General features: G+C 39.6%; 1 protein-coding gene across 1 annotated transcript in view; it reads left to right on the forward strand.

Annotated features, from left to right (window-relative positions):
* cacna1g (calcium channel, voltage-dependent, T type, alpha 1G subunit) overlaps positions 1 to 17224 on the forward strand; it is a 259465-nt gene that overhangs the window by 200897 nt on the left and 41344 nt on the right. Inside the window, exons 21-24 of the mRNA XM_053341901.1 lie at positions 3182 to 3250; positions 5997 to 6181; positions 15308 to 15434; positions 17044 to 17169. Coding sequence (XP_053197876.1) covers positions 3182 to 3250; positions 5997 to 6181; positions 15308 to 15434; positions 17044 to 17169 — 507 coding nt within the window. The remainder of the gene's footprint in view (positions 1 to 3181; positions 3251 to 5996; positions 6182 to 15307; positions 15435 to 17043; positions 17170 to 17224) is intronic.

Genomic DNA, 17224 nt, shown 5'->3' on the forward strand with positions numbered 1-17224 from the left:
TAATGAAGTCGATTGTGAATCGATTTCCTCTCACTGATTATGGTTTTGGCTGTGTACAACAACCAAATGTATAATTTATCACTCCACTACTTGTATACAGCAACTCTTTCAAAGCACCTGCTTTACATCAGCCACGCTGCCAGCCTGAATGAAGACACATGTTATATTCTTTAAATAGAAATATAGTCATTGTAACAAAGATAACATGTTTTAGTCACAACATTTTAGTGTGGAATGCAGGCCGAATAATTTGATTATTGTCTTGGAACTTATGTCACACACTTAGTATTTGGCTCGTAGTCCAATGCTGTTTTGGTTTGGTGGTAGATGTTGCCTGGATACTGTCTTCCTGTAGCTCAGTGGAAATGATTGAGGATGATTATACCACCTATTATGATTTATTATTCCTAATTGAGCAAGGGGACAATACATCACTGCCCAGAGCTCTAAATTGAATTATATCAACATCAACAGTATAAAATACAATCAATCTTAAGGTTTCAGCCTGCACGTCATCTGCTCCAGACAGCATTAAAAGAGGGAGACAGCGTTACGCTCTGGACCCTGATGAAAGCTTTCCAGGAACAATGTAGCAATGCATTGGTGTAGAGTGATTTACTTTCCCAAATGTTTGCCGTCATCATACAGACGTAGGATTTTAAGTTCCTTAATTGTCAGACAGATATTGGATCTCTCACGCATCTGCCAGTGAACAGCGCCTAGCCACTCACTGAGATTACGGTATTGAGTGTTGTTTTCATTGAGTTGCAACTAAGTAAAGTGCCTGTTGGTTTAAGTCATAGCTGGCTTCTGCCATTGTGTTGAGAGTTACTTCAAACCAGGTTGAGCTGGATTGAACTCTTCAGACTGATGGCTTGTGGTTGCTTTAACTGTGGTCAGACACGCTAGATGCCAGGCGTTGAACCGGGAATAGCACCAACATTAGAGAGGAGGAATGAGAGGCAAGGAGATGTTTAACTCCTCCAACAATCTGTTTCTCTTAACCTTCAACTACCAATACACAGGAGCTATGAAGGAGCACACAAAGAAAAAAAACATGAAAACTGGATTAACCTATTTGAGGAAATTATCTTTCAATTCATTTTTTAATTTGGACTTATTTATATTCATCATTTGCAAGTGTACATGTGGGAAAAAAGTACAGTAAACATATATGGATCTTTGGCTGGCTAGCTGGCTAAAATATCTACAATGTCTACAATATTTCAGCTAATGTTAGCAAACTATATACAGCCTGCTAGAGTTTAAAGCTTTAAGGAGCAAATTTTTAGTTTCTTCAACATTGTTTATTTAGTCGTTTGGTTCATTTAAGTCTGACAGCATATGAGTACACATATGGAAAAAATAACAACGTTGATACGGCACAAGCTAGCTTTAATGCCCCGAGCTATTATGGCTAGCAAGCTATTTGTTTTTTCTTCCAGAGCTAACAGCTCCTTGGAGAAACTTCTCAGTTTGTGTATAATTCTCCTTAACAATTTTGTTCATTTTAGTATGCCTGAAAAATAAATGGGAGTGAGAAGCCTAGTTGATACTTTCTGCAGGCCAGTGAGTTAAAATAGCTACAGCAATTTACATGTAATTTTTCTGTTTAGCCAAAGTCTTAACATGTTTAACGTGGTTGTTAATGCATTTTTAATTTATAATGTTCTTCATTTCTGTTGGCCAAAATAAGCATAGCCTACACATGGATAGAAATTAACTTGAGTTTGCTTTCATTTTCTTTGTTGCATGTTAGCTAGCTACAATGGCTACATCTAATGTGTTTGAATGCAGTACTGAAGCTACTGTAGTGAGCTATGTTTGTTTAGCATGCAAAGCTAAACTTAGACAGACTATAACGGGTAATGTCATACTGAGGCAAACTGTCTCATTAAGGCATACAGGATGTATTTCCCTACAATCTCTCTCTGTTTCTCTCCCTACCCTCGAACTTCTCTTGCCTCTCTCTTATTCCCTCCTACATGCCTGTTAGTTTATAATGAATGAAAGTATGAAAACTTGTTCACAGGGAGCAGGAATGGCTTCTGTCAAGCCTGGAATTTATAAACCCTCTCAGCACCACCATTCCCAGTGATGTCATGCCCAACATTCCCAGAGACTTCACAAAAACTCTGTCAGACTGTCATCTCTGTGTTTATATGTGTGTGTGTGTATGTGTGTGTTTGTGTGTGTGTGTGTGTGTGTGTGTGTGTGTGTGTGTGTGTGTGATTTTGTGTTGCTCGGAGCATGTGTGATGGTGGTCGCAGGCCGTGGGAAAGGCAGCCACCTACACTCGCTCACACACAAACACACACACACATACACACACACACACATAGACATTCAGAGGCAACACAGGGTCGTGTCTCCCCAGACAGAGGGGAAGTCGGGTAAATAAGCAGCCGGTGAAGGGATCTTATTCTTGCTAGCCTGCTTGTTTTCTCTCCTCAGTCCTTGTTTAGCTCAGTAAATAGGCTCCCATCCTCTCCCTGCATGCACACACACACACACCACTGAGCCATGCTGCCTTAGGCTACAGGGAGGCATGGGAGCCTAGTATTGTGACTGTGTATAGATGGAGGTCTAATCACTCTGTCCTGATGGTATTGTGTTGAATGCATGGGCACAAAACAAAGCTTGTTTTCTAAAAACGACTGTCTATTGCTGATAGAAAGACATACAGGCCCCGATGCAACGTGCTTGTTTCACTGGAAGATGCCAGTTTTAGCAAATCATTTGGTCTTTGTTCGACCATAAATGCTTGTTTCTTAAAACAATCAACATGTTTCTCCGAGTGTTCCCCAGATAACATAACACTACTTGTTCCCAGTTCAATTCAACTTATCCGAAGACGATCTTGAAAAAAGTCTACTCACATTTTAAAAAAAGAAAGATTTTTGCACCGGTATGAGTAAAAATACGATTTTAAGAAGAGTGTTATGATGAGTAAACTTTCTAATTGCCTGCCAGCCATCATTAGTGAGGGTTGTTTGTAATGGGGGGAAAAATGTTGTTCCCTCATACATTATTCAGTTGTACACTACATCATTTAGAAGACAAAGAACAAACTCTGTATATAAAAAAGAAACAGCTTACAACCAAAATGTGAATTTTAAATCATTAAAACGTTAAACGTGTACCTCAACTCAGCATGTCTTTCTCCTCCTTTGTTTTGCAGGAGCGGATCTTCCTAACACTGTCCAACTACATCTTCACAGCAATCTTTGTGGCTGAGATGGCTATAAAGGTATGAGACTATGGACCTTTATGACCCCCTTTCTAAACCTCAATCGAAGTATTCATACCTAAGACTCAATAGCATTTCCTTTTAAAGGTTTACACGTCTGTTTGTGTGCTTCCGTGACTTCTGTTATTACTCACTCGTTGGACATTAGCTATTATGTCATAAAATATTTGGTAGGTCAGGACTTCTTGGTACCATAAAATCTGACACCGGTTGCCTCACATCAAAGCCTCTCGTCATCATCATCCCCAGCCTGGAAAGAAACAACATGCATCACATCTGTATTCACTCACAATGTTAAAAAAAATCTATACGACAGAGACCTGACTCTAAAAACCGCTCCGACACAAAGCTGCAGAGAAAATAACAGTCTCCCTGATACCCGCATACTGTAAGCCCTAAAAAACACAAAGGAAAACAGAGTGCAGAGGGAGGAAAAAGGGACGAAGAGAATGAGAGATTGAGATTCAGACGGTGAACACACATACACACACACGCTCACTCGGGGGCTGTTTCATAATGCTAAGCGGAGGATTGTCTCGTCAGTATTCAAACGGGCCCGGCTTTGAATGGAGGTCCGTGCAAGGCGTGGGTGAGGAGCGAGCGGAGGCAGAGGGGAGGAAAGTTCATGGGTGTCACTCATTCAAAGCCTCTGTCTCTATTTTTGGTCCCAGTGTTATTGCTTCGGCTCACAAATGTTGGGCCTGTGCACACACACGCACGCACATACGCACAGAACAGCACAGCATTATCAAGTAGTTTCTTGAAGTGTAGTACAGAAGATGCAACAACAATGATAGGTTATCCCTTGAGGAGCCATTTTATTAAATCTCTATCAATTAGTAAGATGAGTAATGTTGCCAGTGATAGAAGAACTGTGAAGATCCTCTACCTAAATAAATAAATGAATATAGCACACTTCAACAAGCATAACTAATGTAGTCAATTAGGTATAAATATTGATACATGCCTATAATTGCACAATAACAGCTGCCACAAACCATAAAACAATCCCCACAACCATCCCAGAGGTACTAACCAATACATCCACACCCCTCCAAAAAAACACAAAAAGGTGGCCCCAAAACTCCAAAAAAGAGGTCAAATTTATCCCTTTTTACTTTGTTCTCTCATGACCCTTCAAATTTATCTTGTGACCTTTTAGAGGGGGGCTACCTATAGGTTGGCAACCACTACATTAAACTACAACTTACAATGCAGCTTACACATTCATGCATCAGTATTGATAATGAAATAATAATATATCAGTCACAGAGGCTGTTGTTTGTGGATACTTTAAAGATGCAATTTGTAGACTTGTGTATCATCATTAAAATAAGAATCATTGTGTTTCTTTAACTTCGAATGGACGCTACCTTCTTCCATGGAGGTCGCAATGTTTCTACAATAGCCCAGAATGAACAAACCATACACTCAGTCTAGAGGGGTCCTTTAATGTTTTTCACAAATGTTACGTTCACTGCGGTTACAGTGTGGCTTTGGGGGGAGGAAGGGGGTATTTTCAGTTTGTTGCAATGTGCAAACTTACCACTAGATGCCACTAAATCCTACACACTGCACCTTTAAGTACATTTTCCTGATAATACCTGTGTACTTTTACTTCAGTTGAATTGGAAGTGATTTAGAGAAGATGGATAACACTCTCATATCTGTCCATTAAATAGACATCTAAAGCCAGCATTAGATTAGCTTAGATAAGTATAAAGACCCTGGATCTTTATGAGGGTAAGAACAGCAATTTCAAGCCTTTTTATGGGGCTTATGTTACTATAGTTTTAATACAAATAGAATGGCTCCTCTCAGAGTGTTATATTAGCATTACAAATGTACTGCTATAAACGTGGTGAGAAATGAAGTGAAATGTCCTGAAGTATAATAAAACACAGAATGTAACATTAGTATATTTAGCACCCACTTTTAGACATAACTATTTATAAATGCTAAATAAATGTACTTTTCTTTCTACCCTCCCTGACTAATGACAGCTACACAAAATAGCGAGTCAGTAGAAGCTGTCTGGCCTGTCAGAGATCTGTCTGTTCATAAAAGTTCGATCAAACTCTTTGATGATTCCCCTGCCGCATTATACATATACACTATGTACTTTTATGCATTGATGAGCATCAACAAATGTAAATTATGCCCTCTATCCATCTCCCTCCCTCTCCTTGCTCCCTTATCTCTTCAGTTTCAAGAGGTGTTTAGAAATGCATGAGGCTGAAGTAGTCTTGCCTTGCCGTGCTTGGCCTGATTTAATAAGTTTGAGGTAAAAAAAATGAAATAAAAAAACAAAATCAGTCTATTATTTTATGGAATGCAAATGTGCTATATGGGCAGAATACATGATGAGTGGAACCTATAGCATTACAAATGAGATCGCTGCTTTTATGATCTTCGCTGCCAAGCTCAGAGTAAACAATCGCGCCGCAGAGTCAATAAGCTATGCATATGGGATATTAAGCATCCATTCCTAATAAATACAAAAGACAACTTGATAGCAAATAGCCTCACACACAAAACAAAACAGATATTGAATTACTAAATTATGTATCATTTGTATGCAGCTTACACTTTAAGATAATGTTTCATTTTAAATATATGCAAATTAAACTGGGTTTCTCAGCACTTTTTACTCCTTTGTGTGTTATCTGCTATATCAATAACGCATAATAACTACACTCTGCTATATGTTCATACACACGTGCCTCTGTGTTCTTTTTCTGTCCAGATTGTAGCTTTGGGATTTTGCTTTGGGGAGAAAGTGTACCTGAGGAGCAGTTGGAACATTCTGGATGGGATGCTGGTGATGATTTCTGTGATTGACATCCTGGTGTCTCTCATCTCCAACTCGGGTACCAAGATTCTGGGCATGCTCAGAGTGCTGCGGCTGCTAAGGACGCTGAGGCCGCTACGGTGAGCACCACAACAAACACACTTAGAGAAAAGACAAGCAGCCCTAAAGGCTTACATTTCCTGCAATACAATCTGATATCATTCACACACTTAGTGGACATTTTAAGGCAAGGCACATTTATTTGTATAGCACATTACAACAACAAGGCAATTCAAAGTGCTTTACATGAAACATAAAATGCATCAAGATAGAGTATAAAAGCAACACATGGCAAAATATACAGACATTTAAACACAATTAAAAGCGTTAGATTGAACAAATGAGAATAAAGAATAAAGCATTACTGTGCAGTGTAAGGGTTAGTGTTAATTCTAACTCATTACTCAATCTAAGAACACATTCAGCTTTCTGTCAGCTCTGATATGCGCCACCTTTTGGAGCTTTTGGGAGATGGCTGTGAAAATGTGTGTGCGTGTGTGTGTGTGTGGGGGGGGGGGGGGGGGCATTTGTTTAAGTGTGCATTCATGCATGTGTTGTTGTCTGTGTGTACACAATTGCGTAGATATGTTTATTTGAACGGAAATAAGGCGGAAATCACCAATTTGAAGACTGGTTTTGTGCTTTGTATAGTGTGTGTGTGTGTGTGTGTGTGTGTGTGTGTGTGTGTGTGAGAGAGGAAGAGTGTAAGAGACAGATGTTTAGAGAAAGACATAATTATCTTCTTTGTGTAACGTCAGACAGGGTCTTTACATGTGTGCAGTCCTTAAGTTTTCTTCTCCATCCGTGCACATGTAAAGCCTCAGTGTGTCAGCGTGTGTGTGTGTGTATGTGTGTGTGTGTGTGTGTTTTCGTGTGTACATGCCAAGCCATTTGCTTGTGAGTGGCTTCATGCTCGACTTGGCTCGCAGCACGCTTGGTGTCTCATCTCGTGAAGGGGAGCTCTTGAGGCTTTACCCCCTCTTGAATATTTATCAGGGTTCTCTGAAGAGCACAAAAAAAAATCAAATATTCATTTTTATCTTTGCCGAATTTACTCACTAAACACAGCTGATCTCTTCTCTCCTTCCTTTCACTTCTTTTTTTTTTACTTTCACCTTTGACATGAAAGTAAAATGTCCCTGATTTCAAAGTCTTACTTCTTGTTCTTTGAGTTAATACTGTAGTGTTTGTGGAAGTGTATCAGGAAGTAGATGTGCCTGTGTTTAAATGTGTGTTTATATGGATCAGGTTAGTTGACCCTGAATGAAATAACTTAGAAATTGTGTATTTAATCTGCTGTGAGCAATACTAAAGAATACTTTAACACAACATAATGACTAAAGTTCATCTATTCAACATAAAGACTTCAATTTAAAAGTGATATTTGTAGAATAAAAGCAGAATCTGCACAGTTCATAACATTCAACAAATGCTTTATGTTGTAGCAGTTTATTCATGTAATCCACTTGTTTGATTACAGGCTAATTGTCTGATGTGCATTTTTGGAGAGTATTTGACAGATTTTCAAACACATCTGCCCCAAAAATCTTTTCAACCATTTACAAATCTGATCTGATACTTTGATAGTTTGGATTTAGTTAGGATTTATGTCAGTATATGGAAGTCAAGGACCTGAAGATTTTATGCATTGCCATTGTTAGACATTGAGTAGACAAACACTTCTAAGGCTTGGTTGAGCACAAAACTCTCTCTTGGCAGCAATACATTTAAATATGTGTACATCAAATAGAATAAGAGGGAACACTTAGGTAGCGGAGTGGTTACCATGCATGCCACATAATTGCAACATCCCTGACTCTGGCAAGGGACCTCTCTCTCTCTCTCTCTCTCTCTCTCTCTCTCTCTCTCTCTCTCTCTCTCTCTCTCTCTCTCCCCCTGTTTCCTGTTGGCCTTTATTCCAGCTTCTTTCAAATGAAGGCAAAAATGCCCAAAACATAAAATAAGAGACATCCAATCTCTGCTCTTAAAAGCTTGTTGCATGCTTTACTAATAGCCAGCTGAGGTTAAAGCTTATGTTTGGTAGAAACTTGAGAATACAGTCAACAGTTTAAACCAGCTCATTTTAAAGGATCATTCCAAAGGTTTGCTATATGGGTCTTATTTTCTTGTAGTTTTGGCAATAATTTCTCTCAGCTATGATCATTCATTGATTACTCACTAAAGGGTGAAGGGGGGCAAATAGAGGCAAGCAACAGGTTGATTTCTCAGAAACTAAACTGAAGGTCATAACATATTGATGATCTATCACATAAACTCCCATGTGCTCTTTGAGGAACACTGAGGTTATTCACTGTGGGAGTTCTTCTAGGAGTAATAAATACACTGTTACCTTTATTTGTTGGACTTTAGCTATTAGTTACCTTTGCAGTATTATTAATTGCTGACTCATGATGTGTTGTTGACATCTCCAACTGTGGATGTCAACAGTATTTACCTGCAGGTAGAACTTTGATGAACATATTATATAATTTGGTTGCAGCTTTGAGACTTAAAAAAGCTGAAAAAGTTATTGCATCCTGATCACTCTGCTAGCAGAATGTTAACGTGCCATTGGAGCGCACGCTGACTGTCAAACAAGGCTCTTTGTAATTAGATCTGTTGCCACTGTGACAATCTGAACACTTGAAAAGAGCACCTGACTCTTAACGGCTGCTGAATCCTCTTTAAGTCTTTCAGCTGTATGCCCTGCCTCATTTAATCCCCAGAGGGCGGCGAGGCTGAGGCTGTATTAATGTCGACTAGGGGAGGTTTTAAAGTCAGATTAGAAAATATGTAGCAATTATAAGAGGAAATTGGACAAATTTTGTGTTTTTTGGCGCGTCAGGGCAGGGGGGGATATTCTTAGGAGCAAAGGGGCCACCGTTTCTCCGCTGGGAGTGACGTCGCCAGTTTGAGAGAAGAAGCAAAACGGGAAAAAAAAAAGAGAGAAATAGGATTAAGAAGTGTGTGTGAAGACAGGCAGAGAGCGAGTGAATGAGAGAGAAACAGGAGAGGATGGTAAAAACGAAAGAGGGAAATGTTGAGCTTGGTGGCCTGAGGCTCCAAGATGAGTTACAAGAAAGCAAAACTGTAAAAAATTGAACATACTTATTAACTTTCGATCCAAAAAGAAGGAGCAAAGCATTAAAAGCAATAGCATATAAAGCTATTGCCATGCTTCTCTGGGTATATTGTATGGTTGGTTATACTGTGCTGCAGGTACTTAAAAACCCTATTAGAAATAATTCAGTGTGGTCAATGCAGAGTCCAATTACTGTTTAGGCTCCCAATGTTTGTGTTTAGAAACAAGACACATTTGGACTGAGGCACGTCGATGTTAAACTGAATGACACAAGAAACTGATTAAAAAGCTTGGATCAATGTGGGATTTACTTATCTTCGACAAGATGCTTGAGCTTTTCACTTCAGAGGTTTGAATCAATACTTTCATATTATCGCTCAACTCTGCAGTTTCCCCCAAGCTCTGCAGACGCAACCCTCATATATGATGATCTTATCTGGCTTAAACAAGTGCCAATGTAATGTCAATTGGTCAGAGGTGTAAAGAGAGCTGACATATCCTACTCAGTTGGAAATACTGTTACTTTATTGAAATTGAACTCAAGTAAAAGTACTCAAAGTTACTTAGTTAGTCCGTAAGGTTACCCATGCAAAGAACTGGGAAAAGGAAGAGAGGTGCGTCATATGTTGAGCTATTTCTCTGCTTCCTTTGGTGATAAGAGTACATGAAATATGAAATGTTTGTAGGTGAGGCTCAGTGAAGTGATGTTAGGCTCCACAGAAATACAACACAAAGCTTAACCCATTCTCTTGATGTTGATAATTATTGTCACCATCGGAAAGTTTGTAAAAAACAAAAGTTAAAAAAAACAAAACCAGCAGTATCATCCATTTGGAATAATATAAAAGGTGTTTTGGGAAGATGAGCTTCAGTGCCCAGGGTTCCCAAGGGGTTACTAATGCAGCCTTGATGGTACTTATTAATAAAATATATTCTGCTGATTCATACAGCTAGTAAACACACTCTTAATATTTATTATTAGTTGGGTCAGTTAGAAATGTACTACCTGAACAGTTTAACTGAGCTTCAGGATCAACTCTATTCAATCAAAGGAAGCAGTTCAAAAGATTCGGTGCTATTCAAAATAGGTCCAATAGTTGCATTATTTTGTTTCCCCACTCATTTATTGGGATAGTGATAAAACACTTGCAGAAAGAATTCTACAAGGTCCAAATGTGTCAGGTGTTAATTAAAGGACATGTAAATGTGATCTATATTTGCAGATGATCGTATGATGTATCTAGCTAACAAACTTTTAAATTCATACTGTCTTGATTTAAAATGGTCTCTTTGTGCGTTCCTGTCTATTAAAGTGCTTCAGTTTCAGTAAACCATCACTTCTACATCATTAAGATAACCAATTACTATAACTTAAACTTAATCTTTGCTCCTGGGTCAAAATTGACCCGAGGACAACAGGCATTAACTCAAAAATAAGGTATAGTTTCATTTAAATGAGGCCTATTGAGCACAATTTCCAACAAAATATGTGTAAAACCTGTAGTAATAAGTTAAAATGAAGTTGGCTAAAAAGGTCTAACACATAATTGGGTGATAATTTATACCTTATGCTTTATAAACAGTCAAACCAGAGAGGGTACATTTTGACCTGAGAGGACAAAAGTTGCACAGTCGACAGGAAGACACCAGCATGGCTAAATATACAAGCCTGTCTGTCAGCTGTTTTATTAAAAACTTATATAATTATTCAGTAAAAATGAGTGTAGTGTAGTTACACGTCAGGATGTAAAAAGAAAACTACTTTTTTGCTTAGCAAAACTTTTGCATAAAGTTAAAAAAAACTTTGTGTTTTCCCTCCAAACACTTGAAGGCAGACGCAGCTTTGTCATTAATAAAGTGTTACTTTCAATATCAGCTTGTTGTCACCTCGGTTTGATTGTGGCACACTTGCACTCACTAGGTGTTTGAATTAAATATGAGCTTGTCTGTGTTCTCCCCTCTGGCAGCACGGTGCATGCCGGGTTCACACACACACACACACACACGTGCTGCACCGGAGCTGCCGACGCTGACTCGGGCATAATCATCAATCAGCGCTTATTTCCGTGCACACGTGGCGGCTTGTCACTTAGGGCGACCAAGTTTTGAACTACAGCGGATAAAATGTCTGTTGTAGTTTATGAAGCATGATGAGGTGAAGAGTTTGAAGTGTTTTGAATGTGTGTGTGTGTGTGTGTGTAATCACAGCAAGCAGAAGAGATAGTATTTGCAAATGCAGGTGCTGATTGTTTCATATTTAAGATATTAATGACGGCATTACGCTACACAAAAGAGGAGGGCGTATGTGTGTGTGTTGTGTTTGTGACTAAATGATTAATCAGCTTTGTTTAACAGGGCACACACACACACACACACACACACACACACACACACACATACATACACACACCTCTGCAGTCATTCATCAAGCCCACATCCTGAGCTGAGAGCCAGCCTCAGGGAAGGCCCCAGAAGTTAGTACCCATGTCACCACATGGCACTTTTATGTCACCCAACACCACCTACACAGCATCGACAACACAGTTGCAACCTAGAAACCCCACCCCAACCCCCCAACCCGCCTCCCACCTATGTGTATCCATTAATTAAACCTGCCACACTCCCAGGCTTCATCCCAGGCTGACTGATTTAAGCTGCTGTGTGGCGTTTGTGGGGTCAGGTTTGTTACTGTTGACCCCTGCTGGCTCAGCCTTTAAGCCCATAAGTCACATGATGGTGATGATGTAATTACCCCCGAGGCTTCTGTTGGGTAGTTAATGTCTCGCTTGTGCGTTTTGAGCCCATCACACTTCATATCTGACGGTGTTGACCATGGCCAATTAACTCGCTGCATGATCACCACTTTTCAAGATATTTAGATGTTTGTGTGACATCTGAATTCATCGCATTTCTCTCATATAGAGATGCGGGAGCCGTGAAGATAGCTGAAAAGGAAGGACAGGTGTAGGTTGTAGAGAAAAGAGCAGAGAGAAACGTAACCAGTAAGGTTGAAGTGAAAAAAAAAGTTTAGAAACAACAACGAAAAAAGAAAAAAGAGAGAAAATAGCAGCTGCCTCATTTTTTATTCCCTCTATATCTCTGCAAACTCACCAGCCCTCCTCTCCTCCCTCTATTCCCTATTTCTATCTATCCGCACCGCTTAATTACACCCAGTGTTTGCACTGTGGGAGCACGTCTGCCACTTATTGCCCTACTTGTTGTTCCCTCTCCTCTGCTGTGAGGAAGACGCTGGCGGCGGAGGAGGAGGAAAGTGTGTGTGTGTGCAGGTGTGTTACGCTACGCACGATGGCGGCAGTCTCTTCCCAGGCTCCTTTTGTAAGGCACACAAAACAAGGACACGCCGCCTCTGAAATTATGCAGAGAGGTAGATTAGAAAAAGCGAGCGTTAACTTTTACCTTCCCTCAGGCTCCCGCCATCCGTCCAGCTTCTCTTTCCTCGTTTTTTGTGTCATATGCAAATAGACATCGCCCGTCGCAGTATGTGTCCTTCACGTACCGCATCATCATCAGAGCGTATTGACTCATAATAAGAGGCTTGTCTCTCCTTCCTTAATAAGCCTTTTCACTTCAGCGTATTTGTCAAAGTGGAGCTCAAACGGAGAACATGATGTAAAGAGCTGAAGAAGATGGCTTGAGGGTTTTTTTTCATATGCAAAGCAGAAAAGTGTGGAAACATCTTTATTTTTTTGGCAGTGAATGTACCATCTGAAGGACTGAAATGGAAAGAAGCTGCAATAGGATGTGATTTTGTCCCTAATGGACTCAAACTCACTGACTCACCCAACAAGTTGCACTTAATTTCTCACTTTCTCATAGCATCATTTTGCTTCTTATTCTCCTTATGAGCTGTTTTTTTCAGCTTTCAACTTTCTAAATTGTTGATAGAAAAGAAACTTACAAGTGTATGAAAGACTTTTGAAAATGTCAGCGTGCATACCATAACACATAAAATATTCATTCAACAAGCTTTAATTGCATTTTTCAAACCTATCCATGCAATATTTTCCATTTCTAGTCCACAGTTTAGTCTAGTTTAGTTTAGTTTATTAGGATCCCCATTAGCCATTGTGTTGGGCAACAGCCACTTATCCTTGAGTCCTGAATTAACCCTTACATACTGCTCAGGGTCTAAATTCACCCAGTGTTACATTTGAGAGAACAAAACACAACTTAAAAACTTTCCTTTTAGCCAAAAATTTGATGACATTTCTTCATGGGACCCAGAATATTAAAATAAAGGAAATATTTCCACTCTTGCCCTCACCAAAACATTTTGGTGCAGCAGATACACATTTTTGTTGAGTGTCTGCTCCATATTTATTCGAAAATTAAAAACCACCATTCAAAAACACTGTTTAATTAATTGAAATTGTCATGGGTTTTTCTCTGTTATGTAATGTTAGACCAATATATAGTGTGATTGTAAATGATTTTAACACTCTCTCTGCTCTATTATGTATCGGGATATGAGGGGATATTGTGAAATCCCAGAATATGAGCAGTTTGTAAGGGGTTAACACAGAAAAAAACACAATACAGTTATATAAACCCACAGTGTGGAATACAAAAATACAATAGAACAAAAAAGATGAAAGAAAAAAGAGAGCATGCAAGAGAGTAGCAATATATGTTCAAAGCACACAGGGAAAAAACACACTAGAAAGAGATATAAATAGAAAGAAATATTAAACCACACAAATTTAGACAGGATTGTACAAGAAAAGTAAAGGAAAGAAAAGAAAAGAATGTCATCACCTCATTAGTTCAGGATGACATGCGTGGTAGTCTCTTGGCACATTATACCATCCTATAATAATTAAAAGTCCAGCTAATCAACAATATTAACCATTAATCAGAAATTTACATCAAGGGAAGAGACAACCTCACAACTCTTAATGTATAATATGAAGACAGAATGTATAAAAATATCAATTAATTCTTAATATGGTGCTTGCTTCCCTTGCTTTTAGCAATACAAACATGCTCATATACCAGCAGAACTGCATCAATCCCAAATGCAGACCTGTGCAGATGCAGCTCTTGAACACTACTACCCTCTATAGGTCAGCAACAGTACTGCACCCCAACATGTTTTTTTATTTATTTATTTTTTTCCAATAAGAATATAAAGAGTGGCAGTGAGGTGCAAACTGAAGTGCATTCATAGGCTCGTTATACTCTGATCAGGTCTATTGATCAGTGGCCTCGGTCAGCCCTGGCTCCTTATTATCTCATGTCCTCTCTTAATGTACTATTGACTCTTCCTTCACTCAATCGTCCACCCAGGGGAAAAATATACAATGAAGACAAAGATTGATAGACAAAAAGGCAGAGTGGATTGTCACCTCGACATGCTCTTCGAACGTGTTGCTTTGTTTTTCTTTTCTTTTAGCCCTTGTCGTCTATCATTATGTCTATCACGTATTGAGTTAAGTGTGTGTGTGTGTGTTTGTGTTTGTGTGTGTGCATTATCAGTGTGTAGAAGCAGGTTTTATGTAGTGTGTGTATGTTTGTGTTCCACCATGTCAGAGAAGCTCAGCTGCAGCACAGTGCAGTGCCGGGTGCCATGCTGGCGCTAATTAAACATCCTCATCAGTCCATTGGCTTAATTAGATGTGTCTGTTTCCTTGACTGCAAAAATGAAAAGAAGCAGAAAGAGGTGAAGGCGGAGTGTGAAAGTGGGAGAGATTTTTTTTTTTTTTTTTGAAGAAAAGCAGGAGGGAATGAAAGAAGCGTTAATTTTGTCTGAGCCAACATGTGTTTTCTAGGTTTGAAAAGTTCTGAAAGTGTGTGCGAGTGTGAGGAAAAAAAATGTTTCCGATGGCGGTAAACAAGGGAAATTAAGCTGTGTGTGTGTGTAAATGAGTGTGTGTGTGTGTGTGTGTGTGTGTGTGCAGACAGGGTGAGGGCCTGAGGGTGAGCAGGGGGTGTGAGGAGGTTCGGGGGTTGGAACGCCACAGGCATCCTTGCTCCATCTGGTACTGTATGAGCTGTACTGTAAGTGACCTACGTAGGCACAAAAACACTCAGACAAACACACACACACACTAACACACAAACAAGGATGCAACGCACTAATATCCCATTATATGCTGTGTTCCAGTGTGATCAGCAGAGCCCCAGGGCTGAAGCTGGTGGTGGAGACCCTGATGTCCTCGTTGAAGCCCATCGGCAACATCGTGGTCATCTGCTGCGCCTTCTTCATCATCTTCGGCATCCTGGGAGTGCAGGTGAGAGCGGGGAGGAGCACGAGGGGAGAGTTAGGAAATGAGGAAATAAGCGAGTGGAACGAAACAGACAGAAATAATGAGAAAAGGAAAAAAAGGGAAAAAAAGGAAGTAAGACCACTGTCTAGACAGCCGTGACATAGAAACATTATCCTCCACCCCGCGAGCTGCAACAGTTCGACATGTGAGGAATACGTCCACGATTCGTCACTTTCTCCTCTCATTTCTTACTAGTACATACATCACACAATCTTAGTTTCCATGCACCCTTCACATTGTAACTCAACGGCAGAGACACTTATGTATGCTTATCCGGTCGCATAGGAGATTTCATGGCTAATGGCCCAAGGACTAATCTATAGCAATGAGCTCAGTGCCCTTGGTGCTGCTTGGGTGGCTGTCTGTCTACCATCAGCATGTTTATGTCTATAAACCATCTGTCCCAACGAGGGAGCGTCGTGAAGGGTTAACGGCCGCAATGACACCATGCAGGCGATGATTGGAAGCTGTCACTTGTTAAAAGGCTTCTACAGAATTCACAGCACCTTCTTTTAACCTCCAAAATGTTGGCTGTACGAGTGTGATCATGCAGTGGCCTCCGTATTTTACACCAAGCAGGCTTTGCTGCATTTTATTCTATAGTTCATGAATAATTCCAACTATTGCCTGAACTTTAACCTCGTATAAACTAAACCCAGGGTGGTCTCACAATCCTCTGGGAAAAAGATGTCTTTCTCTCTACTTATTGTACTGTCTTTGATATATATATTTTTTTAAACGCTGTGGTGAAAAAGGGACAATGTATTATACAATATACATTCTAAAAATACACTCTCAAGCTCAGCCAAAGATAATATTAGGCTTCAGCAGTCAGACTAAATTAAGTTTGTATGTTCCAAGGTTACAGCTCTTTTAGTGCAAGCTATTTACATCTTTATATTACTATTTATATCAATTAACAGTGTAATAGTATTTCTAATGCTAGATTATTAGACTACTGCTCCTGTAGAAGGTTTATTAGGACTGATAATGATGATGTGTTAATCAGTAGGTTATTATAAATGTGTGCTGTAGGGCTGGGTATCATTGAAAAAATTACAATACCAATACCGATCCAAGTACCCTCAAAGTGATACGAATACCAACTGAGTACTTCATTAAATACCCATTACACATTTTGTACACTTGCTTTTATCCATTGTAACATGCATGTAGTGTAGACACACTTTAGAGCATTTAGGTGGCATCTTGCTGAACTGCTAAGCACGCCAACTGAAATTCACTGCGACTTCACCACCACAGATATGTTGTAGCTGCTGTAGCAGTGGGCCAATCACATGTCGCATTCAATAGAAGAATGCTTGCATTGATTGGCTGTAAGCAAGTCCATACAAATAGTCATATTTTCTAGCTCTGGGTGCTAAAAGGATCGATGGCAGCTATCATTTGACGGGAGACGTTTCGATTTATTTCGGTTGATACCATAAATGTATTGAGTACCGATACCCAACCCTAATATGTAGACTTGAAGGAAAACATACCCTTTTTCCAAAAATCAGAGTTCTGTTGTGGTTCTGTGTAAAATACAGGTGTTTGTGTTTTGTCTCCTCAGCTGTTTAAGGGGAAGTTCTTTGTTTGTCAAGGAGAAGATGTCAGGAATATTACCAACAAGTCAGACTGTTTGCAGCTCAACTACAAATGGGTCCGACACAAGTACAACTTTGACAACCTGGGACAGGTGAGGCCTCAGAATTGCCAGTATTTCAGATCAGTAGATACATAGACACGAGTTT

The sequence above is a fragment of the Scomber japonicus genome, chromosome 20 (assembly GCF_027409825.1).
Source record: "Scomber japonicus isolate fScoJap1 chromosome 20, fScoJap1.pri, whole genome shotgun sequence".
Classification (NCBI taxonomy): Eukaryota; Metazoa; Chordata; class Actinopteri; order Scombriformes; family Scombridae; genus Scomber; species Scomber japonicus.